The 19,793-nt window shown below is 40.8% G+C and overlaps 1 protein-coding gene across 1 annotated transcript in view; it reads left to right on the top strand.

Annotated features, from left to right (window-relative positions):
- Positions 1–4,745: 4,745 nt before the first annotated feature.
- LOC128357958 (cadherin-4-like) overlaps positions 4,746–19,793 on the top strand; it is a 240,201-nt gene continuing 225,153 nt past the window's right edge. Inside the window, exons 1-2 of the mRNA XM_053318395.1 lie at positions 4,746–4,920; positions 6,187–6,298. Coding sequence (XP_053174370.1) covers positions 4,864–4,920; positions 6,187–6,298 — 169 coding nt within the window. The 5' untranslated portion in view covers positions 4,746–4,863. The remainder of the gene's footprint in view (positions 4,921–6,186; positions 6,299–19,793) is intronic.

The following is a 19,793-nucleotide window of genomic DNA, read 5'->3' as shown; positions in this document are numbered from 1 at the left end:
GGGGGACCCCATATTTGATGGGTTTACTTTGACATTGTGACCATTCACATGTACATATAGCTTCCTCCCATACACATAGCTTCTTAACTAACTGATTGATGTGCCTCTGTCATCATAATGTTGTAGTTTGCCCAAAGTAGCACCCTCTGGCTTTTCACTTATGGAGTAAAAATGCTTTTTGAAACTGTTAGCAAGATCTGAATTGTCAAAATCATTACTGCAATTTCTGGCATTGTGTTTTAAATTGGTGGCTGGAGATGCAGTGGCTTTGTGACCCCAGCTGAGGACTTTATTGAGAACCTCCAAGGATTGCCTTTGATCATTTTAAGAAGCTTAATTAAGCTCAGTGTTGTGTCTTCACTTACTTATTACTCCATCTAATTTCAGTATCCTTTATTTGCATTGTTTGAAATGTTGTTATAGTGCTTATAACGTTTTGTTCTTTTGATAGATTTTAAGATACCTCTAATAAGCCATTATTTTTCATCTGCAGCACCACTTTCACTGAACTCTTAAGGTATATCAAGTCATTAATTAGAACATTTCTTGTGGTGTCTGGATCTTGACAGTTATAAATCCCATGTTTTGGCTTGCAGATATTGGTTGTTGCAAGGTTTTTCATTCAGAACTTTTATTTGAGGACATGAATCATCAATTGTTTCAGCAAGATAAAAATTCAAGAGTACAATAGGAAAATGTTCTGTAATGTACGAAAGTATTGACAGCATAGAACAGGACAAAAACCATAACCCTATCACAGAGCCCATCAGGAATACTCTGGATTGGAGTGTTGGAGCTCATCCTGGGGACTAAGGGATTGGGATGAGAGAGGTGGTAAAAAGCCTACATGTCATACAGAGAAATTTGGCTGAGCAGTCGCCCTCTGGTGCAGAGTCAGGCTCTTTTTAACAGGATTAGAGCCCATTGGCTCAATAATCAGATGGAGACCAGTCTGTCAATCAGAGACAGCACACTATAAAGGTCATTAGTAGCTCAAGAGTAACAACTCCAAATTAAACAACAAAATACGTTGTTGGTCCATGCACTCCAAAATGACACAGAAGCATTTTCTGATCTGATGATAATTTGTCTTTGTCCTCCAAAACCGTCACAAATTACTGTTTTGTTTTTTTTTTGTTTTGATTAGATAATACTATTGTTAAGGTTTGGTTCGGTTTAAAATGCAATCTGTATCTGGATAAGGAAAAATGCTTGTTAATGAAAGTTGTAAATACACTCAGAATGAGTGATCAGATGGGCCAGATCACATTTGGAAGTGGTCAGACTCAATTGAATCTCATCCAGGAGTAAATATGATCTGTATAGCATGACAACATTCATAAGAAAAAAAATCATCCCAGTAACTGTAACATGAAAGGTCACTACAGAATAAGATTGATTGATTGAATGTTAGTAAAACCAAAACTATTCTACTCCAAAATGATTAATACAGGTGGAAAAACTCCACCCTGTCCGTATTCTGTCATTGTGCCTCCTTCTCCTCCTCTCCACAGTAACAGAAGTCATCTGAGAGTGCGCAGCCGGTTAATATCTGCCCTTCAAAGGTATTATTTATAGATGCAGTTTCCGTCAGTAAAATTAAAAGTAAAATTTGGTAAATCACAACGCGTGTTCTAAATAGCATATTTGCATTTTCTCCTCCCTGTATTTTGCAGACTGGGGTTGAAACGCCCCACACTGCATATTAATTATGACAAACGTGCTAAATGGACGGGATGTATTATCTTACACAGTTGAAAGACGCAAACCTCAGTGCGCTGCGTTAGTAGATCAGCTACACAGCACATTTTTTGCGGGTGATGTCAAGTTTGCACACGTTTTTTACACACGCAGAACTTTAGTAAATCAGGGCCTTAGTTACTTGGGCACTTGTAGAAAGGACTGATTCTCTCTCTTTTTTCTTTTTTTGGAGGGACGCCTCTTCAAAATGCAGTCCAACCCCCATTATGCTGGGGTTTTTTTTAATTCTGGGAGTGGTTTTATGTAGTCATGATCTACTGTGCAGGTGAACAAATTGCTTATGGTAAGAGGTAGTGCTGAACCACATGCTCACAGATGCAAGGTAATAGTTAGAAACGGTCTATTCAGCTTTTTAGTCATGAGGGTTTAAAAAAAAAAGGAAATTCAGTTCAAAGAGAGCCGAGTTCAGTTTCTGAGACATTTGGATTCACATTGAAAACCTTTGGAAGTGACCTCGTTCAACTTTTCTTTTGATGAAATTCGTCTTTTATGGTCTCAGTCTGAGACACAGTTAGATTTGTAGAAAAAGGTAGGCTATTGGGTGAGTTCATAAGGTAAGCACGTGTAGCAAACATGTTATAATCAAAGTCCAACACAGTTGACACATCTCTATAGAAAGATCAATAGATAGAAAAGTTCCATTCAAGGCTAGAGTCAAAGTCCAGTTCTGTATATTCATTCAAATCACTTATTTGTCACCCTCCCATTTTGTCAGAAATATTTTAAAGTTAGTTATCACTCAAAAGGTAAATATATTACTACATGCACACAAGTATCAAATAATAAAATAAGAATCATAATTCTAAGTAATCTACAAAAAATGTTGGATTGGAGGGAAAATCAACACATCTCATGAGGTGTTAATCTGAGTGTTATGGTCTTATCATACAGGGACAAGCTCAGAATCCATCAATGTGATGAGCTGCTTTTCTCATTTCTATAGAGTAGTAAGTCGTCTTATAGTGGTCAACAAAGAGTGGGGATTGGGATGAGGACTTTATCATGCTTTTCTAAACACTCGTTCATTTGTACTGATTGTAAAGGTAAATGTCATACTTGCAGGATTTAAAAAAATTCTAATAATGGAAAGCAAATATTCAAGTCGTATTTAAAGCAGGTAACACTTTATAATGAGAGTACAAAACATAATTAATGCTCAAACGATCAGTGTGTAGGTTTTAGTGCATGTAATGGTGAAGTCACAGATTGCAACCAACTGGAAAACCCCCCCCCCCCTCTAATTCCAAGATGTAGGAGAACCTACAGTGGCCACAAAAATGGCAAGTGGCCCTGTTTAGACCCAGTCTTTACTTTATCCATGCTGAGCTACTGTAGAAACATGGTAGTGCAACATAGCCAGCTCTGCAGAAAAGGATCCTTTATTATTAGAATTAAAACGCACTGCAAGATTGATAATAACTGTACAGCATGAAGGATGGAGAGGTTAGGTGCAGACAGGTGTTTCTCCACATAACATACTTTAAAACATGGGCTGCATGTGATACTGACAGCAGCAGCACTTGTTGGAAATTGGTAGGTTTGTGTTGCCTGCCATTGGCCATTATCTCAATCCCTTCCACATAGGGAGATCTGTCCCACCCCTAACATCAAAACTACACAAAACACAATGCACAGTAAACTACATTACACTAATATCATATATTCTGAATGTATGTTACACATTATAATAGATTACAATACATTACATACAATCATAGAAACCTGACCAGTAGATTAAAGTACACCCACACCCCTAATTACCACATGGTATCTCCCGGAACCTTTAAATTAGTGCTCAGGTACCCAGAGGACTCTTTTAGCTCAAACACACTGGAGAGGAGACACACCAGAGGTGAGTACACAGCCAAAGAACAGTGAAATACATTCAATCCACCATCATTTTGGCAAAGATTATACCACAATGAGCTCATTATGTTGAGGTAACTAAACTAACTACACTGAAGTTTGTCTCCACAGGCCTCAATCAATATCAGCAATCTGCAAGACACACCTCATTAAAATATACAACAATCTCAATAAAAACATTTAACCCTTTAAAAGATTTTTTTCTCCTTATTGCTTTTACCAGTTCTGTATACAAATTGCTCTACAAAATACTAGTAATGAAGGGGGCCCTCATTACAACCAGAAATTTAGCCGCAGTGGACATATCAGACCTTTCATCAGCCTCTGAGGCAGCTCAGTAACTTTTTTTTCTTTTTATAGAAGCATAAAAACTCATTAAACCATATCACACATCTGCATGTTGGTGCATGACCCAGTGTCTTCATTTACAAGCCAGCAACACTAGAAGGATGTAGCCTGTAGATTTACTATTGTGTATGTAGGTTATTTTATACATTTGTTTTAACAACCTTAACTGTGTTTACATGTTTTACACTCTTTCTGTTTTGGTGTTAATTAATGTTTCAAGCGACTAAATTTATATTCACTAATTGAAAACGTGTGTACGTGTTAACTAATCACGTAAAGTCATACTGACTTGTTAATGGAGAGAACCCGAAGTTCATTATATACCCTGCATTATTTCATGCTAACAAATTACGCACCTTTGCAATTAGTTAACCGTTAAGATCTAATGATGTCGATACAGTGTCATGTTGAGGCCATATGCTTTTAAAGAAGCGTTGGAAGTTTCGTGGCCAATGGTTAATGCGTTTGCCATGTTTGGGCTTAATCATGGTCTAACGACCCTTTCATCCGCAAACATAAAACTGCCAAGCCCTTTAGGTCGTCAAAGGGATTGAAATATTGGGGTCGTCGGACAGACGTGTTCGTTTGAACCGAAGCTCCAACCAGTGTTTCTTTAAGTGCGTGTGTGGAGTTTTCCTGCACCGGGTGATAGGAGGGGTTGGAGAGTGACGCTGGCTGCGCCTTGGTGCTGAGCGGAGCGCTCACCTGCAGATGAGAGCCGGGGAAACTCGGGGCAGAGCTGCAGCACACTCACGGAGCGCAAGGGGGGACGTAACGAACAGTCTTACCAAAGAGGGGGATAAATTACCCAATTATTGGAGAAGAATTACGATTCGACCCTCTTTCTGATTCCTCGTCCAGGCAGCCCTGGCTCGATTGCTCGCCACGATGAGAACTGACTTCGCTCTGGTCCTGACAGCAGCCCTTCTTCTTGACACATTCTGGGTGAGATTTCTCATTCTTTAGTATAGCTTGAGATATGTAGGGGAGTTGTAAGAGTGTGAGATACAGCATCTCTGAGGTACAGGGGGGCAAAGACATGGCACACAAGCTTAAATAAAGTCATGTAGTCGGAGTCCAGCGCGCTGATGCCGCAACGCAGCGCTGCTCGTTATATCCTTACAAGTAGTGTAATTGGTTCCCTTATGAATTTCAATTTGTAAGAGGAAAAAAATAAAGAAAGTGAATGAAAGATCCAGCGCTGTCCACGCTTATTGTCGTCAGGTTTTCTCTGGGTCGTTGCGGGTTCATCAATGAGCTGCAATACAGTACAAAAACACTGCACAAATCACCCAGGGTAAAACCAGGGTTAATGCTATACCAAACTAATGTAACCAAACCGCTTATTTTAGTAATACGCACTCCTTTTTCATTTAGGGTTTTCTGTTTAAATTTTAACTTGTGTGTTTTAAAGTTGTATGGTGCTTTTCATTTAATCAATGAAAGCTGTATTAGTCGCCGCCGGTGCGGGACTCCAAACGGCGCATCAAGTAGCTCTCCCAAATGTTTCACCTCTTTTCTTGCGACCAAAGCCATTGCTCCGCGTAAGTCAGTCAAATGAGACGACAGTATACTCCTTTATTATTCTCTCCAAAGAGGAGAGCACTGGTGGGTAATGCCTTTTCTACATTCAGACTCCAGCCAGCCTTGGCACATTCAATGTCGGCGCACATTCAGTTGTGCGCCTTTAGTGTCTTGGGTCAGGTTGTTCAATTTAACCGACAGTTAGCACTAAATGCTGGGTGCAAAGTTTTCTGCAGACCTCTTGAGTTGTGTATACACACACCAAACATGTACTCATAAACCGTGCAGTCCTTTCACAGTTCTCTGGACTCATCTGGTAGCTAGTATGAAGAGTGAGGACATTTTGCTGCATTCCTTTCAGTTTTCCTTTATGTGAATGTAGTCTGTGTTTGTGTGTCTCACTTAACCCTGAGCACAATACTTAACAATATGAGAGCTGTCCTCATTTATTCAGGCTGCTTTCCTTATGGCGAGAGTCACACAGCACATTTTATCACTGATATTGCAGTGTGCTAGAATTTATTCAGTAATATGCCCATGCTCAGGAGCATATAGTTGATAAACTTGTATTTCTGCAAGCTGTTGAGCTATATGCTGCTTTCCACCAAAGCTCAGGGCCAAAGAGAAGCCACAAATCAATAGAATCCATGTGTATCGATGTCTTACATTATATTCTCTCCCATGCAGAGGAATAATGGGGAGCATGCTACCAAGGGTCCCTGCCGACCTGGCTTCTCACAAAGCTTCTACTCTGTGCCGATTTCAAGGGATGTACTGCAAGGCCAAGGCATACTCAAAGGTAAGGCCTTTAATTGGCAAGTCAGTTCTTTTACATTTCATCAGGAAGATTTAAAGTGTGAGTGAAAGAGTTCCCTCACTGCACTCAAGCTTGTGAAGGAAATGCGTACTGTGATGTATTTTCTTTTGGAGCCAGGACATATCTTTTTCAGATTATTGAATTTGGAAAATAGATGTAAAACTTAGAAAACTGAAAAGAATCAGTCACATTGATGCATGTGCTTGAAACTGATGATGACATCAAATATTGCATCAGAAATGAACTGATAAGGAGCAACTCAGGTTTATAAAGTCAGGACATGTGTTTTCTGTTGTAGTGTGGTGTTGCAATGTAGTAACTGAGGGTTTCAGACAAAGAAGCACAGATTGACATGTTTTTTAAAAAGTTGTAAAATGCACATAGTTACATGCCATGTATTATATTCACTCCAAATGCTTGCCTGCATGCTGTTTTGACCTTGCTCAACCTCGTCAACATTATTATCATCATTATCTCTGTCACTATAATCTTAGATATTGTCACCATCACGCTACGTCTTACCCAGCTGTATGTGTATTGCTCCAATTACACAGTAAGCCAACCAAGTTTGGGGGCCCGATAGTGCAGGAAATGGAATCGACATCCTGTGTCTAATCTGGCACTGCTCCTGCCAATGTGGGCTAATTGCAATTCTCTATTGATCCCAATGGTTTTTTCTCATAGCTCAGCTAAGCTGTATTGTTTTGCTGTGGGCGCACAATAGCTCTTTTGTGGGTCGACTGTGTCTTCAGCAGCTGCACAGTATATATTTCTCACTCTCCTTAGCCGTGAGAGACCTGGCGGGGATACAGCTGTCTAGACTATCTCTTGAGTGTGAGCGTGCACGCAGATTCACACACAGGCTTTTTAGACTAAGGATATATACAACACAGGGGTACAATGTATTATTTTTTGTCTGTTTACTATTTTGTGTCTATATTTGTTTGTTCTTTGCTGGAGTTGTATGAGTCTGGAGGAAGCTTGATTTTAGTGTTTCATTAACTTTGGTGTATTGTAACCTGGCTTGAAATGAGATTGGATGAGAGACATTGTCATTTGGTGAGAGTTGATCTCTCCATGTGGTAGTAAAGTCTTCAGCCCAGCAGGGGGTGTCAATACAATCAGAAACAATCACTGCTGCACGGGAGCCATGTGTTTCAGAGAGCATTATTCAATCTGGTTTGTTCTCAGGGAGACGAAATTGTCTCTGTCTCCATTCAGATATAAACTCCTCGTCAGTGGTATAATAGGGTTGTTTTCAGTGTTAGGAACTCAGTTTATCATTAATGTTTGATTTTACTGCACACTTTTCTCCAACATGAGCCACACTAAAGTCAGCTTCAAGCATTGATGTGTTATCAGACCAACTAAACCATGACAGCCTCCACTCATAAAACATATAGACTCATTATACATTTACAGTATTCCCTTAAATCACAGCACAAGCATATGTTTTAATATAATATTCATCATTTCTTTCCTCTGTGGTGTTTAAAACGATTTAGCTAAAGTCACACAGGCTCCTCTTTGCCGTGGCACACTCACAGCTGCAATTTCGCCTTCATGTGTGTCTGAGAGCACAGCTGCAGTGGCCAGGCGTACACACATCTGCACAAACACACACACACACACACACACACACACACATACATCATATGTGATTTACAGGGTTCAGACACTTGATTTATAGTTGGTAAGGGTGTCACTGGGGGGAGGCAGGAAGCTACTCTGGAAAGGCTTTAATAATAACATTGTTTAACCCAAAACCGTCAGATGGGGACAGGAGTAATGACACCCACAAATGCACACACACACGCACACACAAACATATATACTATATATTCATGTTAGCCACTGGAGGAATAATGGGAAGGACAGAACTAGGACCTTGGCCATGATAAGGAAGATGCCTGGGTCTAGACAAGAGGTCAGCAGGGAGGAGGAGGAGGAGGAGGAGGAGTATGAGGGTGCTGTATTTCACATTTTATCATTTTGAGTCACTCTGATGTTACAAATTGTCAAAAACATAAAGTGCAGTCGTTAAGACGACCACAGCAAACATGATGACAAAGCCAAAGCTGACAACAAAGCAAAGGCTGAGGTTTTGCGACATTGCATGTTTTATAATGGTGCCATCTGAGATAAATTGTCATAACTTAATGAAATCATTTAGTTTCCCTTTTTGTGAGTGTAAGTGTGTGTGTAAACAATTTAATTTGCTTTTCTGTTGTGTTCATGAGTCATTTCCAGCATTCTGTGACTATGCTTTTGATAAATGTTACCAGATCACTTTCAAAATAATTCTGGCTGTTCTGGACAACTACAGACTTTCATTGATTAACACAGTTTGTTTAATAAAATATCATAACAATAAATATGAATGTGAAGTCGACACACTCTATTGTTCCTGCTGAGTGAATTGATTTTCTCTTTATTTATCAGGAATACTCCTGCCAGTTACCAAACTTAATGTCTGAAACACACAGGAAATGGGACTGTTTAGTTTATACGGTTGTATTATAAGCAGGAAGGTTTTGGAATTTGACTTTCATTTATACAACACTGAGTATTGATGTTTTTAGTTTAACTATGTAACCCCCCCCCCCCCCCCAAAAAAAAAAAAAAAAAGCATTTTTCATGAACAGCTTAGAAACAGCATGGGTTTAAGAGGTGAGATAATAGGTTTTAGGGGTGAGAAGTCTCATTCATCTTGTTTGTGTGTGTGTGTGTGTGTGTGTGTGTGTGTGTGTGTGTGTGTGTGTGTGTGTGTGCATAGATATACATATAACACATTCACTGCTGAGAACACCCACTGTCTTTTGTGCCTGGTTTTCATTAAAGCTATGACAGGTTCTTTACCACTCACACACTTGAGGCGCCATTAGAGGTAGAGCCTGGTTAACATTACTCACTGAATGACTGATTCACACACTCACAAAACAGTTTCCCCTTCTGTAAAAACAGTTAACAGTGTTCGTGTTCAGTCGGAGTCCATTTTAGACGTGTAGAGAAATACAGTTTGTTGTTGTAATAATCTAAGGGTTTGATATTTGGATCAACAATGCTGTCACGATGTTTGGAGTGTTTTGTGTTCTCACAGACGAGAGGGTCTGAGTTGGGACACGGCCAGATTCACACAGATAAACAGAGCCAGCTAACGTAACCTCATCCCATGTGTCCCTGTATCCCTCTGCTGATTCTGTTCCTGGTAATGAAAGCCAGGGATGGTGGTTTCAGCTCAGTGAGCCCACTCTGCTGACCTTGGACTTTGTTTGGGTTACTGGTGGTTTTGGGCAGACCTCACTTTCTGTGTGACTGTGGTTAAGTTAGTGTGTGTGTGTGTGTGTGTGTGTGTGTGTGTGTGTGTGTATGGAGAAGTAAGAGACATAGAGTGAAGTCAATGGGGATTGCAAGACATATTTGGTTAATTGTGATATGTGTATGTGCTTTTTTTGGAGAAGTGGGTACCTGAGTTATAAGGATGCTGACGTCCACTGTGCTGCTTCTGAGAGAAATTGAGATTTTCTCTGCAGTCATCACTTTGTTTTTAAAAACTCCACTCATGCTTGGCTCCATTTTGAAAATGAGATCCCTCCAGTAACTCATCAGACAGGATGAATGGCCTGAATGTCTGTATTAAGGTGACCATATCAGCCTTTAACCTTTCTTGACCAGGTTCAGGCTTCTGTCTCCTTTCTCTCTCTCCATCTTTCTCACTCTCTCCCTCTTTCACACCCTCATACACATATTCTATATCTACTGCACTTCTTTATATCCTGCCATTCTGTAGAGATTCACTATGCAGTTGATGCCATTTAAATCTGTGCCTTCCCTCTGTGACCTAGATCACTTCTCTCTCCCTTCAGTGCCACCTTGTTTTTGTCATATTCATATCATTTTCTTGCATATGCTGGCTGTTGCTCACCACTATAACTAGAAACCAGGAGAAATGGTAGAGAGCTTTGCATTCTGAATGAAACAAATTGTTCTGTGCTGTACTTTTCCTCAGGATAATATTTCGAAAAATCTCTTCCAGCGGGCACTCAGAAGGCCCTGCTTGATAAGTCTCACTTGCCTTGGTTATTGAAGCTTTCCTGTTAGGCTTTAGGTGATTTTTCAAAGTCCAATAGCCACGCTGTTACTTTGCTGTAGGCTTTGTGTTATGAACATCCGTTTGCAACTTGAAGCACATTAGTTGATACACAGTGAGTATCATGTCATGCTCAGCATAATGCACATTACTATGAAAAAAGCTCAGTATCTCAAATCTCACAGGATCCTCTGCCTTTGGTATTGATAATACCAAAGGCAGAGTGTAAATTTACTTTTCCTTCTACCAAAAATCAGAGCTGATGACACGCAGTCTTCTATGGTTCAGAGTGTTGGGGATGTGGGGACAGAAGTCCGCTTCGAAGCTGCAACTCACAAGAGCCTGAATAAAAGATGTCATTTATTTTTGCACACTCCTTAGGGATGGACAATACATCAGTTCTCTCTTTCCCCACACTCTCAAAGAGAATTAGATTGTTTTGATTTCCTGTTTACCTTTTGCCCCAAATCTCATGACACACAGCCTGCAGTGTTATCTGGGTCGATAGCAGACAGGCGTCCTTATGGAGATTAGACATGGTTGGAATATAGCCTCCTTTGTTTCTTCTTTTTTTCTGCCTAAATCGCTCTCATTGTTTGCTTTTTGTCTTTATTAGTTTTGGATTGTGGTGTCTTATTTTATTCTAATCTTTTTGAAAAGTCCCTATCTCTCTTTGATTCTCGCATGCCGTTGTTCTGAATCATTCATGTTTGGTCTCAGCCCGTCCGTATAAACATCTAATTTCTGTTGTATCGCAGAATAACACAAATCCTCATTCTCTCTGCCATCTGTTTCAACCATTACATGGTTTATGGCTAATTTTTGTGGGGATATTCAGTCACGGAGACAGGCTCAGACACATCCATTTTTCCATGGTTATTAATTACAGAAACACATGAGGCTGACATTTGTTAGATGTCTTGTGAAGTGGTGAAGACACTACAGACATACTGAGGTGCTGGTTTATGCTCTTCAGGCCAAAGGCTAATTTGACCTCAGGGAGCTATTACAAATAGTCAGATGACATATATTTACTTAACGTGTAACCTCAGGCCAGATGTATGTGTCCAATAGTTGTAAAGAATTGTGTGTAGATTTTCCAGTGAGGCTCGTATACTGTAGATGATTTGGCCACATGGTTGAGTATTTTTTTATCCCCCGTTTAGGTCTAGACATGAGTGGTTTATGAGATAAGCATGGGGGGCAGGCATTACACCTGCAGGAGTTCCTTTTGATTAATACTGTTAAGCTTGGGAATCCATGTGGAGGAACAGTTATATGCTTTTGTGTGCTTGATGTGTGTGCGTGTTTTTTGTGGTTGAATGTGCTGTGTGCACTGAGGTAGTTGTCCGGCGCTCTGTGGATAGCACGTATCCTCCAGGTTTTTCCAAGCTGGTCATTAGAAAGGCAAGCGGGAGAGGATGAAAAAAGAAGAAAGCTAGCAGGTGGAGGCCATTATTTTTTAATGAGATTTTTGACATCTTCTCCTGTTGTTTTGAGAGGAGGGACAAAGGAGACAGGGAGGGAGGGAGGGAGGGAAGAGGAGAGTGGATGAAAAAAAATTGGGAGGCTGACTTCCTGCAGATTGAGTTTCTCTGTGGTGTGTGTGAACTCTGCATCCTTGTCATCTGCTTGGTACATTAAGAGACCTCCTGCCTTGGTATGATGGGCCTTCTGGGGTCCTACAGGACCAAGGTTATGGCCCCCCTGAAGACATTAAACCCGTTTAAATACTTTGCTTGGACTCCAGCTCTTTAATGCACAGATGGTCTGTATGGGCTGTGAGATGACAGGGGACACTACAAGCTCGCTCTCTCATACACACACTCACACACATGCACGTTTTGTCAGAGGTTAGGAGAGGTGTTTTTGTTGGTGGTGTCAGATTAAGACTACACTGCGGCTGCTGTAAGGTGTCCCTGCTGTCTTTGGTAAAATAGTTTGTCATGAGGAGCAAGAGCGATGCAAGGCACTCCCAGGGCTGTTCTTTTGCTGGGATGTGGTGGACAGGGATTACACCAGCAGGATAACGATAAGCCTGCAAGGCTGTTTTCTCTTTGCTCAAGAGTCACACTGACCATGTCCTTCAGCTAGGCTACTGTCAGAGGGAGGATGAAATGGAGGCAGAAGTGGAGGGAGAAAGACTTAAAGTATAAGATAACGCTCTGTACCCTGAAGCAGCTAGCACATTATCTTATGAAGTGTTATTCACTTTTATTGCACATTCATGGCAACACACACACACATGCACGCACATGCAAAGTAACACAGAAACCCATTATGGTACTGTAAAACAAATGGGATCCAGATTTCCCCTCGCAGGCCGCCCACTACTCCAGTATAACTTTGGCCTAAGCCCAAACTCTGTGGTGTCCTCTTCCTGCCCACTCACTCCCAGCTCCTCCACTGCCTCTGTTTGACTATGGATTTTAATTACAGCCTAATTGATTCAGTTAGAAATGAAGCCACTGTGAAGGCACCATAAAGTGATAATTCAGCTATTATATCACGGCTCCATTGCTTTTTATTTTGTTGATGATAAACAAAGGCAGTGGTCGTGGAATGGGTGACACCATTTTGCAGTTGGAGATTCTTCCACTGTATTATTTCTGAACTGTATAAGCACTGTGTAATTTAAAGATGCAGTCTTCCGCTTCTCAGAACTCAGGTTTCCTGTGACAAAACATAATTAACGAGAAGTGGGCGAAAAGCTAATTTACATTGTTATGAAAACTCTCCTTAAAAAGAACATGGAAAAATATTCTAACCTCTAACCCAGACCTTCATTATCTCTGCACCATGCCTGGTTTCCTCAAACTGAGGTCAGATCATTATTGTTAATTAAAGAGACTTCTGTCCATTTCTCAGTCTTTTCTAATCAACTAGAAGAAGTGTATGATCTCTCTGAGAATGTGGGCAGGACAAATCCAAGAGCATTACAACCTCATATGCTATTCCCTTTGCTTGGAGATCCCTCTTCTTTGTTAAGGGAGGATGAAACGAAGGATGGAAGCCCTCAGAAGACATGGCTGTCTGGTAATCACTAATTGTGTCCCAAACTCCCTGTGAATGTTCCCCATTAAGTTCTTAAGTTTAGCACACAGTCGAATCATCGTCTCTGAATAAGGAAGCCGTGCAGGAACACAGGGGACAGAGGGAGAAAAGGATGGAGGAGTTGGGGGTCGACAAACAGAGTGCCAGTAATGTTAATTAATCAGAAGACAATGATAAGTCCCATGGTGTCTAGGCCGACGCTATTCAACAGGCTAAAAGCTAATAAAGGGCTAACAAAGGCACTTCCAGAGGAACTCTGGTCTTTGAAAAACAGTGTCTGATGATTCATGTCAAGATAGGTGTTGGTTTGTAGACAGACTTTATTGATTTCCCCAAAGGGGGAATTTTTGTATCTCCCTTTGGTTGGGGGCAGTGTTATCGGGCTAGTTAGGTCTTCGAGGTTGGGGTAGTGCTCCAGACCTTGGCAGGTTTATGTGGAAAACCTCAAAATCATAATTTCATTAGTTAGATTTCATTAATTTAGGGCTACACTAGCTAACACTAATTTTCATCAGAATCTGTCAATTACCTTTTCCTGTTAATAAATGAATCATTTATAAAATGTCAGAAAGTGGTTAAAAAATTACCGTCACAAGTTCTGAGAGCCCAAGCATAAGACTTCAGAAAGCTTCTTTGCTGAGACCAACATTCAATAAATAAGACATCTTAGACGCTTCAACAAGTTAATACTTTCTGTAATGAATTACTTAGAAGATAAATTAATTAATTGACTGGTCATTCCAGCACTACATGTAATGTTACAAGTTCTGATTGAATATGATATTGTATATTATCCACCACTAAGGTAATAGAATTGTGACTGAGTGTCATGGCAGTGGAGAAATTATCTGCATCTCAGAAGATCAGAGGACATGGTGCTTTGATTTTTGATTGCATAGCTTCACTTTAATCCATCATCCAATGTAAAGAAAAAAATGTTAGAAATGGATGTGAATGTGATGTGAATGTCAGAGCCGTCCATGGCATGCGTCCATGTGGGCATCCATATATTTCCATATGTGTGTAATACATTGGCTGTATAAACTTTATATACTATGAGTCTATGATATAATGTGGGAATTTTAACATGCTGGCAAAAAATCAATGCACATAGTAAGTAAAGCACAAAAAAGGCTACAGGCAGTAGGAACGAGGAAGCTTTAGAAGATACTGTTTGATCATTATTAGACAATTCTTGGTAGAACAGAATTTACAGGATTGTTAAATCAATGAAACAGTCACCTCTAAAGTAAAACACACCTTATGCTTGATGCCGTTTGTATGAACTCTGCCATTTGTTTTGCCAGTTAATTTTATGTAATTTGTTGTTGTTGTTATTGAATTGTTATGGAAGACATCAAGATATGTTCAAAAAGGAATCACATCCTGTGGTGTGAAACTACGTGATGTTCCTCTTTCTCAATAAATAAACATCATAGGCAGATCATTGTAGCTGTGGCAACCGTTTTATGAAGTGTTATGAACTTGCATATACTCTGTTAACATTATCCCTCCACTGAGCTATGAATATATGTATAAATTAATGAAATTATGGTTGAATGTAGGATCATGATGATTTTTATTGTGTATTAAGGCTGTTTCAGATTCCTACTGCACTTGCTACTGTAGACTGATCATTTCAAATATAGTTCTCTACTGTAAAAAGACCATTTCCCTTTGATGTGAGAAAAAGTTCAATTATTTTCTGCCAACACATTGATATAACAGGATACAGAATTTTTTCTTTTTTACATTTTTTTATTTTTGCAATAACCCATTAGCCTTGAAGTTTTTCTGGCTTGCTTTTCCTCAGAACGTTAACAATCACAGGCACAGTTCATCTTAATTTTAACACTACATGCTTATTCTAAATTACTGTGGATGAGTGTTCTGCTTTGGAGAATTGTAATAATTGCTTTTGCAAAGATATTCTGAACCAGAAGCTGAAGATTGCTGTGTGACACTGCAGCATATTTCTGTCTGTGAGGCTCAAAAGGCCTTGTAATACTATTGGTCAAACTCCATGACTAAATGTAGGCTAGTGAGCCAGCTGTTTCAAGCCTTGGGACCAATATGCTTTTAAAAGCACACTGGCCAGAATCCCTTTCTTCTCACTCTCCCTATCTGTCTATTGTCTTTTTCAGCACATCAGAGGAAGAGGCAAGGAATGAGGGTAATAAAAGGCCCTGTTTTCCTCCTCTGGGCCTGGGAGAATGTAGAGAAGCAGATAAGTTGTCTAGCTCTGAGTCTGAGAATGATCAAAAACAAAGTGAATCCTTTGGCCGCCGAGGGACCAAGCTCCAGTGAGGGAGGGAGGGAAAGAAGGGAAAGGCAGAGAGGAAGGAGGGAGGAAAGACAGAGGAGGAGGAGAAGGGCTGAAGGAGCACTCACACTTAGAAAAGAAGACAGTGTTTGCTCAATCTCTGGGGTACAATGGGATGAGGAGCTATAGACAGGTTGGCAAGCAAGCAGACAGTCTTCTTTCTTTGCTCTAAGGTAGGACTTGGATGGACAGAAAGATGGGTTAACTCTATACCATTCAATGCTTTATGAACTATGTAGCAGAGTGCAGGTGGTCCAGCATAATGATTGGCATACTGTTAGCTTTAACGCACAGTGAAGATAATTAATGTTTTATTGTCCTCCTATGAACTGGGCTTTAGGAAAGGTTAGTCACATAATATTGAATTTTGCACATGCATGTACTTATATATAATATATATATATAAATGCACACACACAAGCACAACATACATTGTTGATTGTCCTTAGAGACAGAAGGCAAGGCCCTGGTCTGGGGGGATGATTATCCTAAACACAGAAAGGAAAGGATTACACAGCAACGGTGTAATCCAGCTGTCAATCCCACACCTCATTAGCAAACATAGGTTTCAGAACTAGTGAAAGGTATAGAGGGAGGAGAGGGGCAGGGAGTGGATAAAGGGGAATAGTCAGGGGATAGAGATAGTTTGAGTGGGAGGGGAGAGAAACTAAGTATGGGAGGAATGAGGAAGGATATAAGAGAGTGGGAGGAAGAGGAAACCAAAGAAAGGAGGGGAGGAGGAGTAGAGGTAACTGCCTCGCTATTCTGCTCAGGGGGCTCTGCAGAGAGTTTTTATTAAGCTTTCATCTGCCTTTCCTCTCCTCCTTTTCCTCTCTCTGCTTCTCCACGCCAGCAGCTATAACAAAAGCAGATGCAGGGAGTGCTAGCCATGTCAGTCACGTCTCAAACCCACAGATCTGCTTGTAATTCCCTGATTAATTAAGAACAGTGATTTGTTAATTTAGGTGTTGGGTCGTTTTTTTTTTCATCCCTCTCTCTCTCGCTTTCTTCTGCCGCTTGCTCCCTCTCATCCTCTTGGCAGGCTAATTTGCCCTGCAGCTTTGAGGAGGGGAAATGAAAGGTATAGTAGAGGAAGCCTTCAGATGGTTTATTAAGAATTGATTTGCCATGGTGGCAGAGAGAAAGACCGTAGGGAGATACACGCTGATGTGCCTCCCAGGCAGACACCCCCGGGCTGTGGGGGGGGGGGGTTGGGAGATATTGTGAGGGCGTGGGAGATTATTGTGATATTGTCTGGGTGTCTTCATCGGGTGTATTTCAGGACCACAGCTGATGGACCACCAACACCTAACAAAATCTATCTTGATCATCAGTTGTGCTTATCGTTCAGCCTCTAGCCCACTTGTGGCCTTAACCATAGTATAGTTGGCAGCCTTTTTACAGTGCTGTGTGGTAAATGGAAAAGTACTCTAAAGAAAACATCAGCACACCCCACTGTGAAACTGTTGATTTCTCATGTTTATAAATGCCTATACTTACCTAAGGCTGTGGAGGGGTAATCTGGTCAAAATGACAGCACTGGCACAGCAGCCAGCTAATATTTAACTGTCACATCAGAACCGGGATCTTTAATGAATTTACATTACCATACCCTGCTTGTTCCAGAAGACAGGCTTGGCCACCTTTCCCACTGTGCATAGGCTGCGGTGCTGTCACATCGTCCTACTCATGAGCAGACGTGCACTGGACAGCATGGGAGGCATGAGATAGATGACAGATCAGAGGCATTACAGCTTCAAAGCTTGGAAAAGAACAGAGAAACATAACCCCCCCCCCCCCCCCCCCCGGCTAGGAGAGACGGCTAAGGGGGCAGTGCATCTTATCTTTAGCGGCTCCTCTCCCCATGTCCACACAGAAGCCCCAGCCCCTTCTTTTACAGCTGGTCAGGCACCAGAGCCAAGAAAACGTATTGACTCTCCAGTCAGGTTTTTCATCCCTACATGTTTCTAATGTCAGGTGAGGTTGTTGATTCTATTTCCAATCTTCATGAGTTGATTGGCCACTGCTGTGTTCCATTTCCTCTCATCACAGAAGCGTGGCATTTCTCATTATCCCTTCACTTAATTTATGCACAAATTATTCATAGTTTGGTGAATCACAAAGTTTAGCGACAGCTATTTGACAGTTCCTGTTGTGTTTTAAGAAAATAGGTTTAGAATCAGGGATATTTTCTTTGTTTCTTCATGCATCACTGTGTGTGTGTTTGTGTGCAAACGGGCGTGAGTGCAAATGTTTGTAAAATCGGGAATGCTGGTTGATGAATGTTGAACTTGAGAAAGTTTGCTTTCTCTTCCACCGAATGAGATGAACTGAAGAAAATGAAATAGGAAAGCAGAATAAAGACATTCAGTGAGACTGTGATAAAAGACTTGGTCTCATCATGCTACAGTACCTCACCACAACAACAACACAAACACTGTATCTATGATGAAAAGGATTTACAGAACAGAAGCAGAGCATAACACCATCTCAGCCATGTGACAGGCAACATGTATGAGCTTGAATTAACTGCCAGTCAGTAAGGCTTTATATAGCGTTGCACACTCTCATCCTCATTTATGACCACCACATTAGGTATGTAACAACGTAAACAGTCTACGTATGCTCATCTCAGGCATGCTGTTCTTTTTTGTGAGTTGCATACAGTCAAAGCAAAGTTGGACAAAAGCAAAGACAGTTGAGCTGACAGGACTAGTAAGGATGGGAAATATTCAATAGTAGAATTTTGTATTGCTTCTCGCTGGCTTGATGCAAACTGTGGCTATAAAGTTTTTGTGGTTGATGTGCTGCAGTATAATGACTAAATAAATAAGCCTCTTAGTGGTTTGGTTCCCCTCAGCAAATGGCAACATTTATACCAGGAGTTTGAATAGTTGTGGTCTTTTACCTTAACTGTAATCTTGTCTGTGGCCAGAAAAGCCCTTGAGGAGGGTTTGCCTTCTCAGAGGAGGGTGTGTAAAAATGCTGACTCAGATGTGATACCCACTGGACAGAGAAAATGGAGACAAATGATACTGCATTTAAGGGCACAAATCTGTTCTGTTATGGCTAAGAAGGTAAAATATTCTTCACACGATGCCATGTTGCTCCTTCTTATAGAGAAGAGGCGGAAACATCTTTCATCCAATTGATCCGTATTTCCACTCAAGCAGCGGAGAGAGGGTAAGGCGCTCTAAATGGAAGTGTGCCGTAGAGAAAAGGCCATTTTTCTTTCAAGCACACACACACATTTGCATACGCATGATTGCTGCAGTGTGCATTCCAGTAGCGCTTTACCATGCAGGAAGTTACGGTGCGAGGCATTGTACGGAAAACAATTCAGAAAGTTAAATATGGTGTCACATCGAATTCATCACATCAGGTATCTTTGGCATTGTTTATCGCATGTCAGTAGCACAGTGAAGTTTTAGCAGGCACGGTATTGGCTTGCGTGTGTGTTGCTTTTGTATGTCAGCATAGAAATGATTTGTCCTGCAGATGCAGACTAATGAATGAGGCGTCCTGCTCGTGGGCTGATATTAGCCTGGGTAGCAGTTCCTTTGATGTGATTAGCTCCATGCACTCTCTTGACAAATTGGGCTGTCCTTTCCTCACAGCTGAAGCACTAATCTATGCCAAAAAACAAAGAAAGTCCTTCTTCTTAACAGAACATATATGTGGCCCTGTGTGTGTGTGTGTGTGTATGTGTGTACAGGTGTTTAAGACATATAGACTGATACTGTAGATTGACAAATCCAATTCATAATTTGAAATAATAATAATTCTGCAATCATTGATCTAGCCTCAACAACCTACCCTTATTTTTTTGTAAGCTTTTTTTCAGAGCTTTCCATAAACAGCCTCATTGAAGTCGAGCCAGCTACTTTATTAACAAGTTGTGATTCACTACGCGTATACATTAATAGTACAACCACTGACCTCTGCTTCAAAACAATGCCGGCAATATCAACATCTGACCGCCACATATTGATTTATCATTTTATCATTTA

Source organism: Scomber japonicus, chromosome 4, assembly GCF_027409825.1.
Source record: "Scomber japonicus isolate fScoJap1 chromosome 4, fScoJap1.pri, whole genome shotgun sequence".
NCBI lineage: Eukaryota > Metazoa > Chordata > Actinopteri > Scombriformes > Scombridae > Scomber > Scomber japonicus.
The sequence above is the reverse complement of the archived record's forward strand: the minus strand, read 5'-3'. Positions and strand labels throughout refer to the sequence as shown.